General features: G+C 46.6%; 1 protein-coding gene across 1 annotated transcript in view; it reads right to left on the bottom strand.

Annotated features, from left to right (window-relative positions):
* Positions 1-12,929: 12,929 nt before the first annotated feature.
* LOC144168483 (uncharacterized) overlaps positions 12,930-22,606 on the bottom strand; it is a 140,932-nt gene continuing 131,255 nt past the window's right edge. Inside the window, exons 4-5 of the mRNA XM_077697457.1 lie at positions 22,490-22,516; positions 12,930-13,315 (exon numbers count right to left, since the gene is read on the bottom strand). Coding sequence (XP_077553583.1) covers positions 13,259-13,315; positions 22,490-22,516 — 84 coding nt within the window. The 3' untranslated portion in view covers positions 12,930-13,258. The remainder of the gene's footprint in view (positions 13,316-22,489; positions 22,517-22,606) is intronic.

The following is a 22,606-nucleotide window of genomic DNA, read 5'->3' as shown; positions in this document are numbered from 1 at the left end:
CCAAACTTTAGCACACCATACCTAGTTGGACAACAAGCCCCCATTCATAGCAACCCTCGAAAAGAATTGTCAAATTCTCCCGCCGAGCCGCGCCGGCGCTCGCCGGTGCAAACGAGCACCATGCAGCGAAGGCCACGGGGAGAAACCTGTTCTAAAACCACGGCGAATGACGTCACACAGGCCAACAAAGCCACACGCACGGCGCCGCGCTGTTAGCGGTCTATAAAGGCTCGGGTACAGTGTCGTTGTCCAGGCGTGCGTTTGGGCTTGCGCCACGTGAGGAGCTCGCGGAAAAGACAAAGGAAAAATACCCAGTGCATGTAAGCGTGCGCCTCGTGGGCAGCGCCCGACGTCGGCCAGCTCGACCTTCGAAAACACTCTGCCCAGCGTTTCGTGAAGTAATCTCTGGCGTGCGGTTCTTCTTACCAGTTCACGTGCGTTCGCGCCTGAAGAGGGGAGCCCAGACGCCGAGTTCGCGCTACAGAAGCCGAGTTCGCGAAGCCGGTTGCCGCGGGTTCCAGCGCGTGCTAACGCGGTCAACTTTGGGAGAGATGTCAAAGCCTGCGGGCTTTTTGAAACAATCCCGGCCCGCCATTCGTGGAGGACGTTCAGCGGCAAGTTCGGAAATTCATGTTGGGTGCAACAGCCGGGTCTTCGCCGAAGGAAGAGGGGGCCGCCATCTCTGCTGTTTCTCCAGCTTTGCGCCACTGGTGCAAGCTGCGCCATTTTTTAGCCGATCCAGTCAACATAAAGGAGGGATCTCTGCTCATTTTTTGAGTTTTGTTTTGCGGGCGCTGGATATACAGCGAATGCTGTTTAATTCGAACTTCACGAATTCAAATTTATGGATAATTTGAACTGCGTGATTTCGTCCTGCCAAGGCTCCGTAGGCGTCTGTATAAAGAAGCTCGTTAATGCGAACCCGAGAAGGTTTCGCCACGGATACGCACCGCCGCTCCGGCGCCTAGGTGCTTGGCACACGGGCAGTGAAACGCACCCTGTCTTTACCCAAAAGGCTACGTAAAACGGAAAAGGAGAACTAGGGTTAAGCAAATATATGTCCCAAATGGCGGGTGATTTGGAAGGCGTATTAATTGCGAACTACGTTGATGAGGACGCATTGTGTGTGTGGCGCGCTAACAGGTGATGGAATCACATCTGAGGTCAGAAGCGTAGAACATGTCGCTGCCAGCGATGATGATGAGGAGCGAAAGGAAGCATGAACGGCCGTTTGCTCAGAAGTCCTGGTCGGATGGGATGATGCCCGTCTCTCCTTCGGGGTTGCAGAAGGTGGAGACAAGGCTATCGGCTACATTCGTTTGATAGGGCAAAAAGTTCTCCCTGCTGCTTTCAGGGTCACAGGTGGGTTTACACAATTTACTACAACATTACAGTATATCAAAAAAAGTAGGGGACCGAGTACACTGCCCTGTGGAACACCTGAAGTAACATGCAGAAGAATTGAATTTTGATCCTTAATGCACATAAACTGGGAGCGATCAGACAAGTAGTTAGAAATCCAGGCTAATAGAAAATTGGGAAGTCCAATAAGCTGTAATTTAACCACAAGTTTATCATGGGGGATGCAGTCAAAAGCTTTGCAGAAATCTAAGAATATGACGTCGACTCGGCCGCCCTTATCAGTCACAGATGCAAGCGAATGAATGACTGTACATAACTGAGTTGTTGAGAACCCTTTTCGAAAACCATGCTGGCACGGAGATAAAATGTTATGCTCATCTAGTTGTTTTGATATGAATGTTGTGACAATGTGTTCTAACATTATTTTTATTATTATTATTATTATTATTATTATTATTATTATTATTATTATTATTATTATTATTATTATTATTATTATTATCATCATCCCCACCGCCGCCACCACATGCACCACTACTATCATTGTCTTCATTTTATTAGCATAACCTACATCAGCTGCTGTTCTTTCTTACAGGGACTCACCTAACGGTTCTCAACAGCTCGTTAATGGGCTGTGAACTAATGACGCTGCGATGGACAGTTAGGCATTCGCCATCAACTTGGGATACGGAAAACTGTATCGGCGTAAGGCTGAAGACCCCAAAGGACGGGAAACTTGTTAATCACTCAAGGCCTCTGCATCATCATCGAAGCTCAAGAAGCCTTCAATTTCGCTGCCGGCATTGAAATGGCGTACTCTTCAGCTTGCGGGCTACAGGAGGAAAGTGAAACACTGCACCGTTGAACGCCGTTTGCTGGGAGAGAGAAAGGTACGGAATACAAAGGACGACAGCAGAAGGAAGTCTTCCCGAGTGGCCGCAAGGTTTCCGAGGAAAAAAAAAAGACGTCATTTTGTCGTACTTGCGTGAAGCAAGGGATAAACTTGCGGTGCTCTCCGTTATGCTGGCGTTCAAAGCGCGCTTTCATTGCGTAGTGGTCGTCCGTTATCCGACATGACGCATTGTTGCGACACTATACAGCGCGTTCGTTGGCATTCACGCTACACACGATGAGTGAATTCTCTTGGAATAATACCGCCTTGCGGAAAGCTTAGCCGGTGGCAGTGTAGGTTTTCCTTTTTCACAACAGTAATCGGCGTGCCAGGGACGTATGAGGGCGCCTCTTTCACAACGGCGCATATGGATGCGAACGGGGCTAAAAAGAAAAGTCCAGTAACGTATTAGCGCTCAGCAGACTCTTGCGTACAAATTGTGAACCTCAGCTACACTGAAAACTGGTCTCTCCGGGCGAGATCCCGCCGAACTGAGGTGGAAGGCAACAAACAAAAAAGAGCCCACGCACGGAATGTAAACTGCTAGTAGTCCCCTCGCATCCGCTTTGGAGAGACGCTGGCGCAAAGAGGTCGAAGCCCTATTTACGGCTCCATTGGACCATCTAAATACTGTAATCCGTCAATATTTATTTAACAAGTTAGTTGGTTATTTAATTAGTTATTTAATCAGTTTTTAAGACTCTGCGAAGTCCCCGTAGGTCGTTTTCGCCACAATGCTCCGGAATGACCAATTGGAGTTACCACGTGTACAAATTCGACAAATGACGTGGCCGAGCATTCAATTCGAAGACAAAAAGGCCTTTGCTCAGGGACATTGCGCAATGCAAAACGCTTTGCACGCCTTGCGTGTTGTCCTGCGCATTAGCACGTTTTTTAGTCAAATCATACGTTGGCTTCGTCGTTCAACAAATTTGCACACTTGGTCACTTCGATTGGTCCCTCCCAAGCGCTGTGGTGAAAACGACCTACAAGGACTTCACATAGCTTTACTTTATCCGTAATAGGATGCAGGCGAGCAAGCCCCATGCGCCCTATGCACGCCGGCTTTCAATGTAAATTCGTTATTTTAGGCTACAAGATTGCAAATTTCATTCAGTTGATGGTTACTTTTTCTTCGAATTTCTCCACCCACAGGTTGTGGATGTGAAATGTGCTAACAATACGCTAAATGTAGACCTCTAGACAATGGTTAGTGTATAGTCGCAGCTGACGTCAGCGGATCGGCGGGGACAACGATGAAAGGGAAACGGCACTTTCTAACGCGCTTTTCTGGTTAAGAAACGCGCGTGAACAGGCGCGGAGAACTCGCACGATGGCCTAGGCATTCTAGACTTCAATGTGGAAAACTAGTCCGGCAATGTGTGCTACTCGTTTAAGCAGCGCTTTATTATAGCGATATCCGGACGTTGGAGTATAAGGCAACTTCTCTACCCCGGGTTTCCTCTTTTATTGCCATTTAAAGCTAATCTAAACGTTTCAGTCGCTTAATCTAAATAAAAAGTTCGGTGTTGGGCGATTTAACAGGACAACGGGAAACTTGGCTTTCTATTGTATACATGTCCCAGAGAGGTTCAAATGTCCTGGAGTGACCAACGCTAGGATCCTTGTTCAAAAGGAGGAGCCTCCGGGTTTCCATTGGAGTTTTTGCCATGTTATTTGTTTTCTGCATACATAATACGAACCTGGCGAAGTTTAACGCTGGGACTATGTGGCGGTAATGTAGCTCGTGTGCGCAATTCAGGCAGTGCCGTAGACAATATATTATTTAGGGGGGGGGGGGGGGGGGGTGTTCGCTAGCCCTCCCCAGCCCCCTCCGCGTCCATGCCCGTAATACTTACCCCAGATACTGTCTATTTGTACCTTTGTCAAGCCTCCGGCTAAGAAAAGACAGTTGGTTTAATTCACCTGGACCACCCATTTTTAGAGCGAAAGCTCTACTACTTGGCTATATCATCGCCTTACAAGTGACTTTCAACCGCCGGCCCGCAAGCTGGGCCTTTCTTATCGCTTCACTCGCTGGAAGCCTCGCCGCTGCGGTACCACGAGACTAGGTGATGGTGAAACAGCTGCTTCGCCTGATCTTGGTCCGCCAACGTAACCACGTGCCGCGTCGACAACGTAACCAGTGAGCTTTCGCCGTGGCATTTCCGCATGAAGCAGAGCAGTTGGTGTAACTGATATGGCCCGAATTTTTTTGTTCTGGTATACAAACGAGATATATGCAAGACGGTTGTTTACGCGATGACATAAGAGCAAAAGCTGTTCGCGTTTGTATATTCGCTTGCAACATTCCTGACTTGAAGCACGCAGTGACGCAAGTTTTTATTTTATGCCAAGCTTTCAACAATTTCGGGAAAGGAGGATATCCCGTATGACTATACCTGAATAAGAAAGCAACGAACCCCACAAGAACTGCCTAATATATACGTGTAAAACGCCAAAAATTACAACAAGGACGAAGGAGGAAGACAGGGAAAAGCGCTACTTTCACCCAGCATTTATTCGTAATCCAGGGGACTCGCGTTCGATCCCCGGCCGCGGCGGCTAACTTTTCTGATGGAGGAGAAATCGAAAACACCCGTGTGTTCGAGATTTCGGCGCACGTTAAAGATCCCCAGGTGGTCAAAATTATTCGGAAGCCCTGTACGTCGGCGCGCCTCATCGCCTGAGTTGCATGGACACGTTAAACCTCATAATCAATCAATCAGCATTTATTCGTAAAAACGCTCACATATTACACCAAAAAATGCGTACATCAGCAAAAAATTAGACTCCACAGCGTATATAACCATCTGTCAGGCGATCACATGACAACATTTTTCGACACAACCCGTGCTCTTACAGATAGCCACTAGAAAACAACCGGCAATTATGTGACACGTACCCGATACCACACACACACAAAAACTAAAAATGAGAAACAAAGATACGGCAAGATACGCAATTCACTCAGCTTATAAACCCAAAGACGGCATGCTTATGGAAGGGTGACAAAGGAGAGCCATTTAAAACGGCCCAATGATTTCTCCGGTGAGCTGGCTTTTATGCTTTACTGTCCCAACAGACTGGTCAAAGAGAGGTGTGTATTTGACTTTCCGGCAATGCGCACTGAGCTGCCCAGTGTGCCCATTCTTTACGTGCCGCAGATGCTCGCGCAAGCACACGTTCAAGCATCGCGGTGTCTGCCCTACCTGGTACAGGGATTACACGTCTACGATGCAATGCAAACTTTCGCAGAAGTGCACCATAATCTGCACAATACAGTCCATCAGGCAACTAAATATGAACAACGTGTCCTGAAAAATTAAACAATGTAGAAAAAATACAAAGGCAGACTAATTGTCCAGTTTTCTGCAACTATAATGTTCCAATCCGTCGTTTACATATTAAAAAATATATATTCCTTGTGAGCTGTGTTCGTACCCCGCTGTGCGAGTTTTTACGGTTGATTTAGCGGAAAAATTGGTGAAGCCTAAATTTTATTACAGCTTGACAATGTTCTTTGACAAATCGTAAATCCGATTGTTGGGTGGATGGCAGTTCAACGATGAGGCTTCAACTGAGGCAAGAATGCAAGCTTGTTCTAAGGCGACAGCTCCACCAAAGGTGCTCACTATTTGTATGTAGCAATTTCAGGTTCCTTGCATTGAACCTGTAGAACACGAAGCCATTCCTTCACAACGTGGCCGATCTTCAGGACCTCTTTTCATGGCCTCACCATTAGTTTTCGCAGCTGTTAGTGTTGGCCAACGTTACTAGGTTAGATGCTGGCAGCTTACTGGACAACAGTGCATGGTCTTGATCGGCAGAGGTTGCGGCACTGCATGGTTTATTGCTTCGCCAGATTTTCCTCCTTTCCCTTCATTAGAGAAAGTAAAAAGTCCCCCTCTCCAACCCTCATTTTAAATAGCGGAACTCGTGAGCCCTGGCGTCAAAGTCGAGACCTGAAGAAGGAATATCGGCCCGATACAGCGATTCGAGGCAACGAGACGGGCATGTGAACGTATTTGCGGCGACGTCATCAATATAGATTAGCTGTCCCGAATGCTGTGGGAAAAAAGTAGGCGAGATAAGAAGTGTTCTTTTTTTTTTAAACCATCGTCTAGCAGCTGAATTTCATCGACCAGCAGCTGCCAGCACACCTGACAATTGTTGCCCGACCGACACAGAAATCTTCGGTAAGACAAAATGTCTCCCGGCATACGACGACAGCTTCATTCAGGGACTCAACTGTGACAAACATTTTACGAGCCGTGGGGCGGGCATCCATGACTGTGAAGAGTCCTGGATGCTCAAGCTGCCGTCCATTAGAAGTGTGGTGAGCTGAGCATGTTGGTAAGGATATTACAGCGCGAAACAAAGCGAAAACAGTCAAGGATGGGAAATGACAGCGCTTGCCTGTGTCCTTTCCTTTCCAGGGGTTTTCGCCTTGCTTTCCGCTGTAATCTCCACCGGTCGTGTCTCACTTTTCTTACCGCGATGATTCGGCTTGTTACGGCGACTAGCGTTTTTTGTTTCGTGAAGGCAACGGCCCCATCCCCGATAATATTTGGGCTTCATCCAAAACACCAATCTTTTCTCGTTCATCTCATTGTTTTTCTTATCATACACACCTGATACTCACCCTCGCTGTATGCCGAGTGGTAATATAAGCCATAACAAGGGGTATGCGGAGTTCACAATATTGATTAACGCACGCAAGGGGACATTGTTGAAGAGCGCTAAGAGAAACGAAGGCACGGGGTAGAATTGGACAATACAGGCGCCGAAATATCGCCCCTGTATCGTACTCGTACTGCGTTGGTTCCTAGTTTATAGCGCTGTTGAAAAATGCAATCATACTAACTAGCTCGGCTTTCTTTACTATTGTACGAAAGGGTAATGACATTGGTGTTTACAACGGGCCGAAATATGCGAAAACCTTTAAAAGATCTGGAAGTTTAAGGGAAGCAATGAAGAAGTGTACGGAAGTGGCAACATACTGAACATAGATGACGTAGCCAAGGGAAAATATGTGTTCCAAGAAGATTTGTACACAACTAACGCTAAGCGGATTACGAAGTGGACAAGACTAGCTTGCAAAATTGTGTGTTCGAACAGGAACTATAGAAGGTGTGGAAATTGCTTTCAAGTAGATACAGAGAGGGGAAAAAAGCGGGAGGGGGGTTGAGGGAATAACCTTGCATCTATTAAAGGCGAACGGGACATGGTACTAGGGGAAAGATTGATACTCTTGGAGATCGACTGGAAGCCGCCAGAAGCTCAATGGAAAAGGCTTATCAAACAACCCCGTAGTATGCTTGAGGACTTCATAAGAAGTACCGTATAAAAAGTAAAAAATCCCTATTAGGAAGTGCGTCAAATAAATAGGTACTATGTCTCCGAAAATTTTGAACAGTCTCTCTAGAAAGGAGGCACGTTTTTTTGTATTGGGACAGCAGACGGGAACTCTAGTATATTTAAAACTTCACAGCGAACCACGTAATCATGAATATTAAATGAAACTCAGCGTGATCGAGTCGTCGTAGCGTCTAAATGCAGTATAATGTGTTTTTGGATAGCTGTGATCATTCAACAGTTGCAGCCGTTTTCTGCACCAATAATGCCTACGTAAATTGCTGTGAATTGACAGCAGACGGGAATTCTTCATCATTTACAACTTCACCACCAACTAAGTAATTACGAGAAGTAAATGAAACTCGACGTGGTGAAAGCGTCGTCTTAGCGGCTGATTTCACTATGATTTTTTTCGAGATTCCTTCATTATATTGAGAGCTACAGAGAATTCACCAGAAAGTTGGCTTTGCCGCAGGATTCAAAACTGTCGACGCGACTCTGTCCGCCGACTCAAAAAGTTTCATAAACTAGCCATAGACATCTTTGCTGTAAGAACAGCGCAAAGAAAGAGGCCAGAAGGATGAGGAAGCTTAAAAACAAGAGTCGAGACTTACAACGAAGGGTAATTTGTACGGGCCGGCAATACAAGGAAAAGCGGGAAAAACACAAAATAGAAAAAAAAAAGTGTTTAGGCAGATACATTATTTTCCTCGCCAACCAAGGCCGTCGATGGCATGCTAATGCATGCGCCTCTAGCTTCATGCACAGCAAAGGCTGCGAAGATCTTGCGTGTTCTTTGGTCATTGTAGCGTTTTAGGATACCACGCTGCCCGAACGTAGGCTCATACCCGCTGGAAGAAATATGCAAAGCAAGCGGGATGCCAGTAGCAGACTTGATTGAGCATACGTGCTTTCGAAGCCGGTCGTTGACGCACGCATACGAGTTGCCGCACGAGAAAGAAATCTCGTACGCTGCTGTTATCATGCCCTGTCAGAAATGCTTTGTTTCTTTTCACAGATCTTGCGCACCTTGGCCGAGTTGGCCTTCTCGAACAGGCTGCCGAGTATTTTGGGGGAAGGAAATACTACTGGAAACGTTTGCAGACGGAAGTTTTCCCGATTCCAGTCCAACATATTAAATGGCATCCCAAAGTCTTTGATCCAACTTGTAAGAAAAGTAAGGTTCTAGTGGACAGCGTCCACATGGTCTGGACGTGTCCTTCGTACAACAAACCGCACAGAAACGTAGCATCCTGGGAGGCCCTGCTCCTCAGCCAAACCCCCGAAGCCCAGCGCAAGACAATCGGTCTCGCCCTAGAAGCCGCCGAGACCCAAGGGATACCAGCCGACTGATGGGGGGAGGGTGCACCTAATGCTCCCTCTTTGACTGGTGTATAATAAAGTTCTTACTGACTGACTGACATGCACTCTCGAATGCTCAACAAACCTGTTGAGTTCGACTCCATGAGCGCACGGGATCGCCATTGTGGCCTTGAGGCCTCTGCGCACCGCGGTACGTGTACCTACCCTGTGTTCGTCAAGGTGCGGGTTATGTCAGATAACCCTGAGTCAGATATCCGTCTGATAACCCTGTTTATCAGTCAGAAGCGCGCGGGTTTCGGATTTGCACCAAGGCCTTGGAAGGCGCGGCGGATACATTCCTCGGCCAAGTCTAAGCTCGTGAACCACGATGTGGCCGCAGGTGTTTTGAGGAATGCTTTGATCTGGTCATGCCACGACCAAGCATGGGCTTCGGCAGGATTTTGTTTCGAGGGGGTGAACTCGTTGCATCGCGGGGTAGACGGCGGAAGAAAAAGGGAAAGTGCTGGTGTGGCTTGGCGGGAAGGGGGGGGGGGGGGAGGAGGTGCAAGTGCCCATTTTGCATCCCCTGCTGACGCCCATGCCACCGGGTGGAGTCCATGTTCTGCCACCAAGTTTAGCGCCTGCTAATGTAATGGTGCCCTGAGCACCCCTTCCGCACCACGCTTGAGAAGCTACTGACCTAGGAGAGGGTAGGAACCCGCCCCGCGTCGCGGAAAAACTTCGAGGCCCCGACGGCAATCCCGTCCGTTCATGGCGTCCATTCATGCCGTCCGTTCACGGACGGAAGACGATTGTTGAACGTTCGGAAGCATCCGTGTTATTCTCTGCTTCCGAGACGGTCCGCAGCGTGTGAAAGAAGGGCAACCCGGAAGAGCCACGCAAGAAGATCTGTGACAGGCAACGCTCAAGACACTTCAGGGAGTGCACGACTGAAGCACAGTACGGGATGCCTCTGCCCTGCGCTAGCTCTCATATGTGGGGCAGACAGGACGATGCGTCAACGACCGGCTTCGTGAGCACGCTTGCTCTATCGAACCTGCTACTTACTGGCCGCACATGTTTTTTTCTTCTGTAGATGTAAGCCTATGTTCGAGCAGTGTGGCATCCTGAAACGCTATAATGACCAAAGAGCACGCAATATTATCGCAATATTTTCTATGCATGAGAGCGCAAGCACGTATGGGTTAGCATGCCATCCGTGGCCTTTTTGGAGAAGCAGGTAGTGTATCCTCGTCAACTTCTTGCACCCTTGTGCTCTTTCCCTTTTTCCTTACATTGCGTGAACGCAATAAATGATCCTTAGTTGTCGTACAGGGCCTTTGTCAGCATATTCATCCTTCTGTCTCGTATCTCCGGGCTGATTTCTCGCAAAGCCTTTATTATGATTCTTGTGGAGAAGTGGGGAGTACGTGTAAATGGGAATACTCAAGCTCCGTGTAATTCCAAGACGACTTTGTCGTGCTCAGAGAGACAGGAGAAAACCTGCAAAGAATGCTCCAGGAACTGTACTCGCAAACACCTGTCGTTGCGCTCAGGGTAAACAGGGTAAATATCAAGACATAGAAGGTAAAGTCAAACAGCCATACAGCCAGGCCTTCCACTTGGTAAGGAGGCAGTAGAGAGAATAGATGAATATATACATGTATGGCTCGTTTCTCTCTCTCTCCGACGCGGCGCGAACGTTTCGTTCCTTCGCACGCACGCCTGCCCTAAAGCAGTGGTATACAGCTGAAGTGTGAAACAACGCCCCTACGTCCCGGATCCTATGCTCCAGCGCCGCCTCCCGTCTGGCCTCGTTCGATTCCAGTCAACTTTACTTTGCCGATTATGGTACAGAGTAGCATTCACAAAATTCTTCTTCTTCCCCATCGCAATGGCCAAGGGCGCCCGCTACGAAGCCTGTGGTGCTGAATGGGCTGTAGTACACCAACGTTGTGATTTCTCGAACATTCGCGTGGGGGACGCGTGCCTACACTAAGCTCAGCCGAATGGCTGATGGGCAGTCTACGAGGAGACTATCTTACGACATTTGTCCTGACCATTTCCGGCACAGGAGACCAAAGCTACTCTCCCTATCTTTAACACTGTTATCTTTAACCCTATCTTTAACACAGTGCACTCGTGCCTCCGTGCCACTTTTCTATTTTCCCTTGCCCTCTTTTTTCCACCTGAATGTCCTTCGGCAGTGAAAGTTAGAAATCCGGGCTGTATACGCTCTGATTAATCTTGCTTGTAGCTACGGGGCGTTAAAACATCACAATCAATCCATCAAACGGAATTAATGGATATAATTGTGATTTTATTAAATGCTATTGAAATGCTATTAAATTCATTGCAGTCACAATCGTATAGATGCAGCATAGCTATTCCAGCAACAAAGAAACGTCTGGAGGCGGCCTCACGTTTTTCGAGTTGGCCCGGGCGGAAAACCACCCAGTTAGGAGGAAAAGGAGAGAAGGCGCCTTGGTGTTTACACGACGGATATTCGCAAGTTCCGGCAGCTTTGTCCGATTTTCTCCGTTGGATGACCTTGCGAGAACCGCAAAAGATGTTAGTGCTCGCTATTTATCACTGCCAGGGATACAGACCGGGATAAAATGTATCGCAACAAACAGGTAACCCTCAAGTAATGTTTTCTCACTTTAAAGAATTGCCTTACAACTATCGGGCCACATGTACAAAATACAAAGCAGAAAACATAGCTTGCTTCTAGAACGAAGAACAGATGCCTGGAATTTCGCACACCCTTTCAATTCGTTCCTTCTTGTTTTTGTCGCTACGCTGCCTGCATCCGGGTAGTCACTGTTAGTCCTAGGCCCCTTTTCAGTTCACCACGCCATGCTTTTATTTAAAGCCCGCAGTCATTTTATGCGCGTTTGCTAATGTTGTACAACCCATAATATCACACAGCACACCAGTGCGAATACGTTGTCCGCATGGCTTGTCGGTCTTCGATTATCTGCTAGTGACTTCCAGTGACTGCTAGGCCATTGTGAGTGCTAGTGACTGCTAGGCCATTATACCTTTAATGCTTACCAGTACGCCTAGAGTTACTGCTTTCTTTCGAGTTAGAAATCTCTGAATCGTAAATGAGTCGCGTATCTCCAAACTAGGTTCATGTGCGCGGTGGCTGTCACTCTCATGGCGCCAAAATCGAAGCCTATGGCAGATCCTTGAGTGGCTCTGAATTAACCGGTAGCTTTCGCTTACGGCTCGCCTCATCGCCCATTTGTTGCTTCAGCACGCAAGACACTGATTTTGAGTAGGGAATTTTTCATTTGGCCAGAAATTGAGATGGCTCCAGTTGTTAGGCTGATTATTTTAATCTTTCAATTACTCCCCATCCGCAAGGAATTGTACAACTGATGGAGTCATGTTTGTACTTCTTCTTGACCTGTTTCTTTTTTCATGCTATTATTATTGTCATGTCTTTTACTAAACATAAATTTATCGTCCTGCTCTGTAGCAGCAGATTGTTCCTGTTCAGCTGAGCTCTTAGTCCAATATGACTTTCCAAATTTTGGGACTAGCATTGTCTTTAAGCAATTGATTTCATGAACTTGAAATAGCACGAGAAATGTCTACTGGGAGGCCGTTTCAAAAGCTTATAACTCCGGAATTTTCCGTAATTACCCCAACGCCGCAGCCAGTACGGACTAAGATGTAATTAATAAAATCCTGAAACGAAACTTCGAAACAAAACTGTCGCTACTTTCCGGCACTTTTAGAAATGCAATTTACACCGTTGGAAACCAAGTTAGCTCTCTCTGCTGCCGAGTCTTCGCCACGAGGCGGGTTTCCGTCTGGCGGGACTGATGCGACTTCAGCCATGACGCTCTCTTCTCGACGCAACAGACAGCGACTTCACCGGCTTAGTCTCTTACCTTTTTGACTCCGGTCCTACGACATCGATGCGGGCACGCTTTTCACCTACTTCACCACCTCTTCCCTCCGTCAGATGACGATCCCCTGAACGAAAATCATCAGCAAACGCTTGTTTTGAAAGCCATCAATACATTTTATTCGTTACCCGCATGTATGTTCTATGACTACATTCCGCTAAGAGAGATCACGCATCCTGCGGCTGCGTTGAAAAGCGAGGCAGTCCCGCCTCGGGATAGAAACGCCAGGGCGATTTTCGCTCTGATCCGTGCGCTTGCAACGACTACCATCAGCACCGGCGACTGTGTCCTGGTGTCTTCTCCGTCACCTGCATTGACTCTATGGAGTTCCGGCTACGAGCGAATTAACTACCGATGCTCTTGAGGGGAGCTCGTTCTTAGGCCTTCGCTCGGCCCGCCTTTGAGTGGACAGGTGCTGCTCTTATGGCTTGATCTCGCATTTCTCGGTGGCCTTCTTCCACTCGTCCAGGAAGTCGGGCTGGAAAAGAAGAACGAGCTCCGTAAGGTTAATACGCTTAAGGCCCGGTGAAGTGATCTCTCTCTCTCTCTCTACACACACACACACACACACACACACATATATATATATATATATATATATATATATATATATATATATATATATATATATATATATATATATATATATATATATATATATATATATATATATATATATATATATATAGTAACGCCAGGACGATATATCTATATATATATATATATATATATATATATATATATATATATATATATATATATATATATATATATATATATATATATATATATATCTGACGTCCCGCAGATGGATGGTACAGGGCAGTTGGCTGGAATGGGAGATTAGCCACCAAGAGAAGGGTGCGGTGCGATAGTGGTGGACGACGAAGACGTTGTTAATAAAGGTGTTGGTTCGACGGACGCCATGTCTTCTGCGTTACATATATATATATATATATATATATATATATATATATATATATATATATATATATATATATATATATATATATATATATATATATATATATAACAGATGCAGTCCTTATTGCCAGCGCTATTCGGCTACTTGAAGGTGCTTTGCAGCGCTGAGTGAGTTATTGTCATTTTTGTATGATGCATGAATACAGAAAGAAGCGGAAATCGAACGCACGAGCTCCGCATGATGCGTGCGGTGCGCTACCAACTGCGCTATCCCAGCGGCGGATTTCCTCAATACTTCAGCGGGGGCGTGACAACTAGCGCCACCCTAGGGCGGCATTACCTTCTCTCTCTCTCTCTCTCTCTCTCTCTCTATATATATATATATATATATATATATATATATATATATATATATAGCGAATCAGAAAATGGGAAATGAGGGGCTCCGTGACTTTACCTTCTATGTCTTGATATTTACCCTGTTTACCCTGAGCGCAACGACAGGTGTTTGCGAGTACAGTTCCTGGAGCATTCTTTGCAGGTTTTCTCCTGTCTCTCTGAGCACGACAAAGTCGTCTTGGAATTACACGGAGCTTGAGTATTCCCATTTACACGTACTCCCCACTTCTCCACAAGAATCATAATAAAGGCTTTGCGAGAAATCAGCCCGGAGATACGAGACAGAAGGATGAATATGCTGACAAAGGCCCTGTACGACAACTAAGGATCATTTATTGCGTTCACGCAATGTAAGGAAAAAGGGAAAGAGCACAAGGGTGCAAGAAGTTGACGAGGATACACTACCTGCTTCTCCAAAAAGGCCACGGATGGCATGCTAACCCATACGTGCTTGCGCTCTCATGCATAGAAAATATTGCGATAATATTGCGTGCTCTTTGGTCATTATAGCGTTTCAGGATGCCACACTGCTCGAACATAGGCTTACATCTACAGAAGAAAAAAACATGTGCGGCCAGTAAGTAGCAGGTTCGATAGAGCAAGCGTGCTCACGAAGCCGGTCGTTGACGCATCGTCCTGTCTGCCCCACATATGAGAGCTAGCGCAGGGCAGAGGCATCCCGTACTGTCACGGCCCGGGGGTTAAAAAGAAGGTCCCCTTCACCCCGAGTAGTCCGAGTGGCGCTGGCTACCACCCCCAAGTGCAGGAAACAAAAATACCTTAACATAAATACCCGAGAAAGTGCTGGGGAAACAGCCCCGCCGGTAGCGTAGTGGTTATCGCACCAGACCGGTATTCTGGAGGTCGTGGGTTCGGATCCCACCCGGCGGGCATTTTTTCACCACTTTCTTTTCGACTCAAAAAATTCTTCATCTCTTTCTATGACCCACCACAACCTCCCCTTTGCTTTCCGAGGTTTTCTTGACTGCCAACCTTTATATATATATATATATATATATATATATATATATAAAATATATATATATATATATATATATATATATATATATATATATATATATATATATATATATATATATATATAAAAATATATGTATATATAGACTGAAAAGATAAAAACTCACACAGAGCACGAAAAAAATAAGGTTAGTAGAGACAGAGACAAACGAGAAAGACTTAGAAAATAAAAATAAGTTTACTGACGTTTCAGGGAGAGGACTCCCTTTCTTCCTCTCCCTGAAACGTCAGTAAACTTATTTTTATTTTCTAAGTCTTTCTCGTTTGTCTCTGTCTCTACTAACCTTATATATATATATATATATATATATATATATATATATATATATATATATATATATATATATATATATATATATATATATATATATATATATATATATATATATATATATATATACAGAAATAAGAGTTGGCAGTCAAGAAAACTTCGGAAAGCAAAGGGGAGGATGTGATAAGTCATTGAAACAGATAAAGAATTTGGAAAGAAAGGAAGAAAGTGGAGAAAAAATAGTGGAGGTCGTGGGTTCGGATCCCACCTGGCGGGCATTTTTCTCCACTTTCTTTCTTTCTTTCCAAATTCTTTATCTGTTTCAATGACCTACCACATCCTCCCCTTTGCTTTCCCAGGTTTTCTTGACTGCCAACTCTTAATTCTGTGTTATTTTCACAACGAGCCCCTCATTTTCTATTCTGATTCGCTACATATATATAGTGGCCCCAAAAGACACTCAACGCTGATTTTATCGGATAATCGTTACTTCTGTTTTACCACATGCTGTGCACGAATGCGGTTAGTGGGCCACTGTGTTAAGAAAACAGTTGAAAATGACGCTCCTATGGGATGTCTCTAACCAAGATTACAGAACGAAAAAAAAAATAACTAGGGTGGGACTGAATTCAAGGGCCCTATTCTCGACTGCACAAATTGCCGGCAATTCAGGCAATTTTCCGGAAGTCTTTTCTGATTGGCTTTCAATTTTGGTCACGTGCTTCCGGTTGACAAAGTCGTTGTGTGTGCTGTCGTCATTTTGACGTTTCATGTCGTCTACGGACACCAGTTTTAAAGTTTGCCGTATTTCTCGTTACTAAAGGCGCATAATTCTTGTCCGGCAATGAAAAACCAGACTAAATGCAGTGGACATGACAACGTAAGCCATTCTTTGCTATTCAACAACAATACTGCTTGTAATACACACCCCCTCTGTAATTGGCTGAGAAGGCGTGACGTAATTTAAACAGTTGGCGGGAACAATTACGTCATACATTGGCAACTTCAGCCTGCGTAAAAGTGACGTAATGCTACGTAACAGCTTAAAAATGGCGGCTGTTTTTGCCGCAAAATACAAGCAAAATAGGGCACAATATTGCCCCGGCTTACGGCGCCGCGAAATCTGCGGCAATTTCCAGCAGGCGCAGTTTCGCATGCGCGCTGTTTAAAGCATGTTTCCTACCGAAATAAATTATAGTTCCAACTGCTTCCAAGTCAGCGATCATGGAACATACAAATAACGTGCAGTATTTTGCTTTTATGTTTGGCAATGAAATAAAAATTATGTTTGGCGTAACCGCAACATAAGAGGGCAGTACAAGCCTCTCCATGACAAAGAGAACCCAATGCATGGCATTTGTCCATACTTGTCCTAGTAAGCTGTTCGGTCACATGATCGAACTCAAGAAAAAAATAACAATGAAAAGTGACTATTTAGTTCATTACAGCGCTGATAGCCGTCGAGCTTGACGAATTAGTGAATCGGCGACATCGGTGCACTCCGCGATTATCAGGCGCAGCGCTTCGCTGCTCTTATGTGTCATAGAAGCGATGGTCGCGGCCGTCTTTTTCTGTGATCACGCCATAAACTTGTAACATAGCAGCAGACGATGGCGTGGCGGCGGTGGCGGCAGGGAAGGTGATAACGCAACAAAGCTTGCATTGAAGCAGAGAGCCCAGCTATGTTAATAAAAGCGATTGAAAGAAATAAATAGATACGGTAAAAAAATTGTGTGATGTTCTTTAGCTCGACATCCGCCTTTCGCTCGCTTTTGGATCAACGTTACTCGATCGCCTTGTGGTGTTGGCGCCAAATTTGACCTCCAGAAATGTGTTTTTCTTGTCAGCCTCAGCTACCGTGTTAATTTTTATAGTGCATGCCAAGTGTTTTTATATCTTTCTTGCACAATGTTTGATACCTTGGTAGCGATCTTTATGAGTGACTCGTCAAATTACACTGCATGTCGTCATAGCTATAGGTGCATCACGTCACTGATTGCTTACGTCGTGCTTACGCAAAACAACATGGGCGAAATGCCGGCAATTTGTGCAGTCGAGAATAGGGCCCCAAAGGGCAAAAACCAAGAAAACGCACCTGCAAACGCCCGTCAAGTCATGATATGTGCTTCTTAGATCGGCATTATCAAAATTGAGAGACAGAGACAAACTGCTTCAAAATCAACTACTCCTCTATCGAAAGGACCACGATAAGAAAACGCGAAGCTTCTAAAATCAAGTCCAACACCAAAAGAACCAACCCAGAAGCGAGCGGACCCACATCACACGACCTTACCATACACTTAAGGTATTTCTTATCGTGCCGGTTTCCGTCACTGCGATTGTGCTCTGTAGCGCTTTAGAGAAATTTGAATTCCATGGCATAGACGGCGGGGTGCATTTTCCGTCTAATTTTGCACTTATACGCACCCCGCTACGAACATGATTTTAGACCGGATTGGTACCCTGTTTTGCGCCGGTGTACATAGGCCGGCAGGCTCACTCACGAGTGCACTCCCACACCCCTCCCCCCTCACCACTCATGAGTGAGTGGTCAGTGAGCTCTGCCATCGTCTTGAACTTGCGAGTGCGAGTGAGTGCGAGCGCCACTCGCCGTGAGCCCCGCTCACCACTCGCGAGTGCACTCTTGCTGCTCGCGCCATTCGCTTGGCTTACCGTAGTGAGCGCCACTATTGCGCTAGTACTCTCTGTTGGCTATTCGTCACAGGAGCCGCTCGCTGCGATGGTTGTTAATGGCGGGATTGATTTTAGTTTTGGAAATATGTCGTCACTGAGCTCCTGCTATGGGGCACCCTAGAATTAATTCTCTGGTAGCGTGTGGACTTCGGAATATGATTTGGATGGACTTCTGACGCCGTAATGCACTAATACTGTTCGGTTTCATGACTGATGGCGGGTCTGCTGCACACACTCGCGTGCGAAGGGAGACGACGAGTGGTAAGCGCGAGCGCGAGTGAGTGCGAGTGGTGACTGTGAATGGTGAGCGTGAGCGTGAGAGAGTGCGAGTGGCGATGGCGAGCGGTGAGGGCGAGCGGTCACGGCAAGTGGTGAGCGTGAGCGCGAGTGAGTAAGTGGGAGAGCGACTGGTGAGCGTGAGTGCGAGTGAGTGCGTGAGGTAAAATATATTTTTCTGTGAGGGACTGGCGCCCAGTTCTGCCGAGGTAAGCCGGTGTGTATCATTGCCCCCTTATTAGCGGGAAAGGGTGGCAGTGTTTTGCTCACCTAATTCCAGATTAACCGTTTCTCTGTGTATATTAAGCTCCATCATTTCCAAATAGTTCTTGTATATTATATGTTTCTCTATATTTGAATTAAATACCATAGAAGAAAAAGAAGAAAAAAAAGAATGGCGCAATGGGATAGAGGTCGGCTTCATAGGACGAGGGACCCAGGTTCAATTCCGGCCACGGGAAGTGCATGATTTTTTCTTCACTTTACTCACGATCACCATCATCGTCAGGGAAAGAGGGCTTTCCTGCAGTGCGGTTTGGGTGGCCTACAGACGACATCAGTGAGAGGTTGAAAGCTTTACTTTAATGTAGACGCGGTAGCTTGCTGGAACTGTAGGCTCGGCAGGGGCACAGGAATAACGCGAACAGTGCGGATGTCGTGCGATTCAATCAGCTGGCCGCACAAAGCTCTTTAAACGCCTACCCATGCCGACCGCTTGCACGCCGCGTCGCGGGTCGATTCAGTCGGTCAGGGTCTTTTATTCCTGTGCCGCATTAACGCGGCCAATAATTGCATGAGGCGCTTTAGGACTCAAAACCACTTCAGACACTAATAAGTGCGACAGCGTAGTCAGAAACCCATTCTATGATTGCCCAGCGGGCTTTTTCCTCCTTTCCTTTCACCTCCGTTCTTCTGTGCATTTTATGATTCTTTCGTTTTATCGTCTAGGTTATGGTATTTTTCTTTCCTTCGTTTATACTTCTCGCCAAACCCCTCACTAAATTCACCCCCGCATCACGTAGCAAGTTGTGATGCAGGAAACGTTAACACATTCAGTTTGAATTAAACCTTCTCCCTCCGTTGGTGTGCGCTCAAGCGTCACCTTATATGGGTCGTTCGTTTCATTGTATTCGAATTAGCACTGAAGACGCTCGTCGCGTTGCTTACTCACTTCGTCGAGTCAGATTTTACTGTGGGTTGGGAAATCTGCACGCACTATTTCACAAGAAAAGTGCGTTCAGTAGGGCCGTATCACTATCGCCGTATGCCTTACATGCCGCTTGGGCGACGTCGGCGAAGACAACGCACCCCCAAGTCCACCTCGCGACAAATGGCATGGCGAACATGTATATGCCATGCAATATTTGAAAATAAAGTGCTACCCAAGACGAAACAAGAACGATAGTAAAAAACGACATGTAGACTATAAGAATATTTGTTTTGTCCGCGTTTTGGATTGCGAAACGTGTGGCACGCCGGAGACGATCCGGCACGTTTTATGCGATTACCCACGCTACTCGGCTGAAAGAAAAAAATTACGCCCACCTCCCATCGCGGGAACCCTAGTGTGATGCAACGCATCTCATGGGGGGTTCCATTGGCGTTTTCCATCGTATTGATTACGCTTATAGCAAGGATTCGCACGCGAAGGGGAGGTGGGCGTAATTTTCCATTTTCACCATGCAATGCTCATGCAGTACACGTATGCTCTGGTACGGTCTTTATTGCAGACGAGAATGAGTGCCTTGTGGTGCGTAAAGTGCACAGTTAGGGCCTCGACGATTGCATCAAGCAATCGTCGAGTACTGCGAGAGAGTGCAAGCGTAACGCGGACGACCGTCGACTGAGACCGTCGGGGCGCGGCATGCCGCTTTATATTCACAGCGCCCGAAGGAGAGGAGAGCGCGGAGAGAGAGAGAGAGTACTGCACATGCGCAGCGCGCGCAGCGCCGAGCGCAGCACCGCCCACCGGCGCCTAGCAACGGAGTGAGAGCGCGCTGCGCCAACCCGCAGCTGTTTGGGAGAGTGTGTTCGCTATCGGAGAGAGGAGAGGACGAGAGGCGCAGCTGTGCGGACAACGCCGGACAGACCCAGGAAGGACAGAGGGGCGAGCATGAGATGCGTTGAATCTAAAAGCTGTCGTCAGCGCTGAGGAACATAGACTCTCGGCGGCCATTTCCGGAGGAGAAGATTCTGCGCTACTGGCCCTCTACGTCATCTGCTCAGAAGGCGACTAAGGAACTTTTACGCTTTCTACTGGTTACGAACTTAAACACCAGACTATAGACTGAACGCCTCCAGTGTTTATCAGTGTCAGTGCTTCAGCGCTGGGCATACGTGTCTACTCCAACTTCTCTTCATTCTTTCTTTTCTCTTTTAAATGCGAATGCACTTCTTAAGCGAGCCTGACTCGTCCGCCGCCGTAGTCCACATAGCAACAGCTGCGGGTGCGCGCGCTCCTCGTCTTCCTTAGCAACGGGGGGAGATGGGCGCGCGCTGCCTGGCCGCTGACATGGCACATACCCACGTGGGGGATTGGCCAGGAATCGGGCGTGAGAAGGGCTAATGCACCCGCTTAAAGGAGTACTGACACGAAATTTCAAAGCTGAGATCCGCTCTAGCAATCAAGTACAACGACAACACAAATAGGTGTCTGTGAATAAATGCATCTTTCTTTCTTTGTAGTTGTGTGTGTGTGTGTGATCTCTCTTTCGCGAACATTACCGAACCGCGCAAATTCAACTAGTGCATTCGCACTTTCACATTCTTCCTCTCAGGGAAATGCGGGGAATTTTTTTGCCTATTTTCCCTTTCCCACGTGCAGGATAGCAAACTAGGCTGTAGCCAGTTTAACTTTCCTGCCTTCCTTCTACACCCCTCCTTCCTTATCTAACGTAGCACTTTATTTCCACGAGATGACATACAAACCTCCCTTGCTGCGCTGCTACCGTATAAATCAATAAAAGAAATGCCGATAATTCGACCGAATTGGTCGGCACTGAAACTGAGAAGAGTGTGGTAACATGACGCCTCACTTAAACGCTTGTTACGTCACTGCAGCAGTTTGTGGGGCGGCAACGAAGGGCGCCTGCGGTGTTTTCTTTCACCCGAGTTTTGGGAATAGACTACAATTTCCTTTCACAGTGAAACAAAATAGCACAAATATAAAATTTCCAGCGTAGCCCCAAGTAGGAGCGGAAAAATTTATTCCAGCGTCTCTTTACCATCCGATATCCACTGCTTAGATATGAATGCGGGTCTGGCACGGGGCATAAACACGTCTAATCGATTGCCGTGGTTATGATCAGGTACAGGTGATTCGTCGAGGATATATGCCACATACGCTGCATGGAATTCAGTGTTCATCGAAAAAAAAAGTGTGCGTGCGAGAGAGAGAGAGAGAGAGAGAGAGAGAGAGAGAGAGAGAGAGAGAGAGAGAGAGAGAGAGAGAGAGAGAGAGAGAGAGAGAGAGAGAGAGAGAGAGAGAGGCAGCAAGACTACACGTATACAGAGAAAAGTGCACAAAATCAAGATCGTTGATAACGGTAAACACTAACATGGTGAGAACACCATACGTTAATTGCTCTTTTTTACACAAAGAGACACCGCGGTTTGGACTTTATGAAATTGCACTGACAGGGTGCTAAAGGCATCGGCAGGCGCAGAGGGGAGTCAAAATTTCACGCAGTGTTTATTAATTCCTGTGAAATCATATTCCGAGACCGCCTCGCAAGTTGACAGAAATCAAGTGAGCGTATGTCGCAGTCCGACAAGCGTTCGCAAATTTTTCCAGCTATCGTTGCGGGCAGTTTCCCCTTCTTTTACCATCTCATTCGTCTCCCTTCTATTCCTTCGCCTGTGCGAGCGCGCCCATGGCATGGAAAAGCGTAGTGGGCCTCTGCTTTTATTTATTCGTCCAGTTTCTTCGTCCTGGGGCAGGCTGTCGCATTTGCTTTGTTTTCCCCTCGTGTTGCTACCAATCTAAGCGCAGCAAAAGTGAGCTGACAGGTTTAGGGAACCAGCCCAGAGGAAAATAAAGTTCTGTCTTACCGTGTGCAGGTATGGCAGGAGCTCTTTCTGCAAATGAAAAAAAAAAGTACATTTCAAGAACAACGAAAAATGTTTGATTTTTGTTCCACAAAAGACTTAACAGCAAGGTTTACAAGT

The sequence above is a fragment of the Haemaphysalis longicornis genome, unplaced genomic scaffold, assembly GCF_048455015.1.
Source record: "Haemaphysalis longicornis isolate Haplotype H1 unplaced genomic scaffold, Haemaphysalis longicornis Haplotype H1 scaffold_1, whole genome shotgun sequence".
In the NCBI taxonomy this organism is placed as follows: Eukaryota; Metazoa; Arthropoda; class Arachnida; order Ixodida; family Ixodidae; genus Haemaphysalis; species Haemaphysalis longicornis.
Note: the sequence above shows the minus strand (reverse complement) of the source record. Positions and strands in the feature narration are given on the sequence as shown.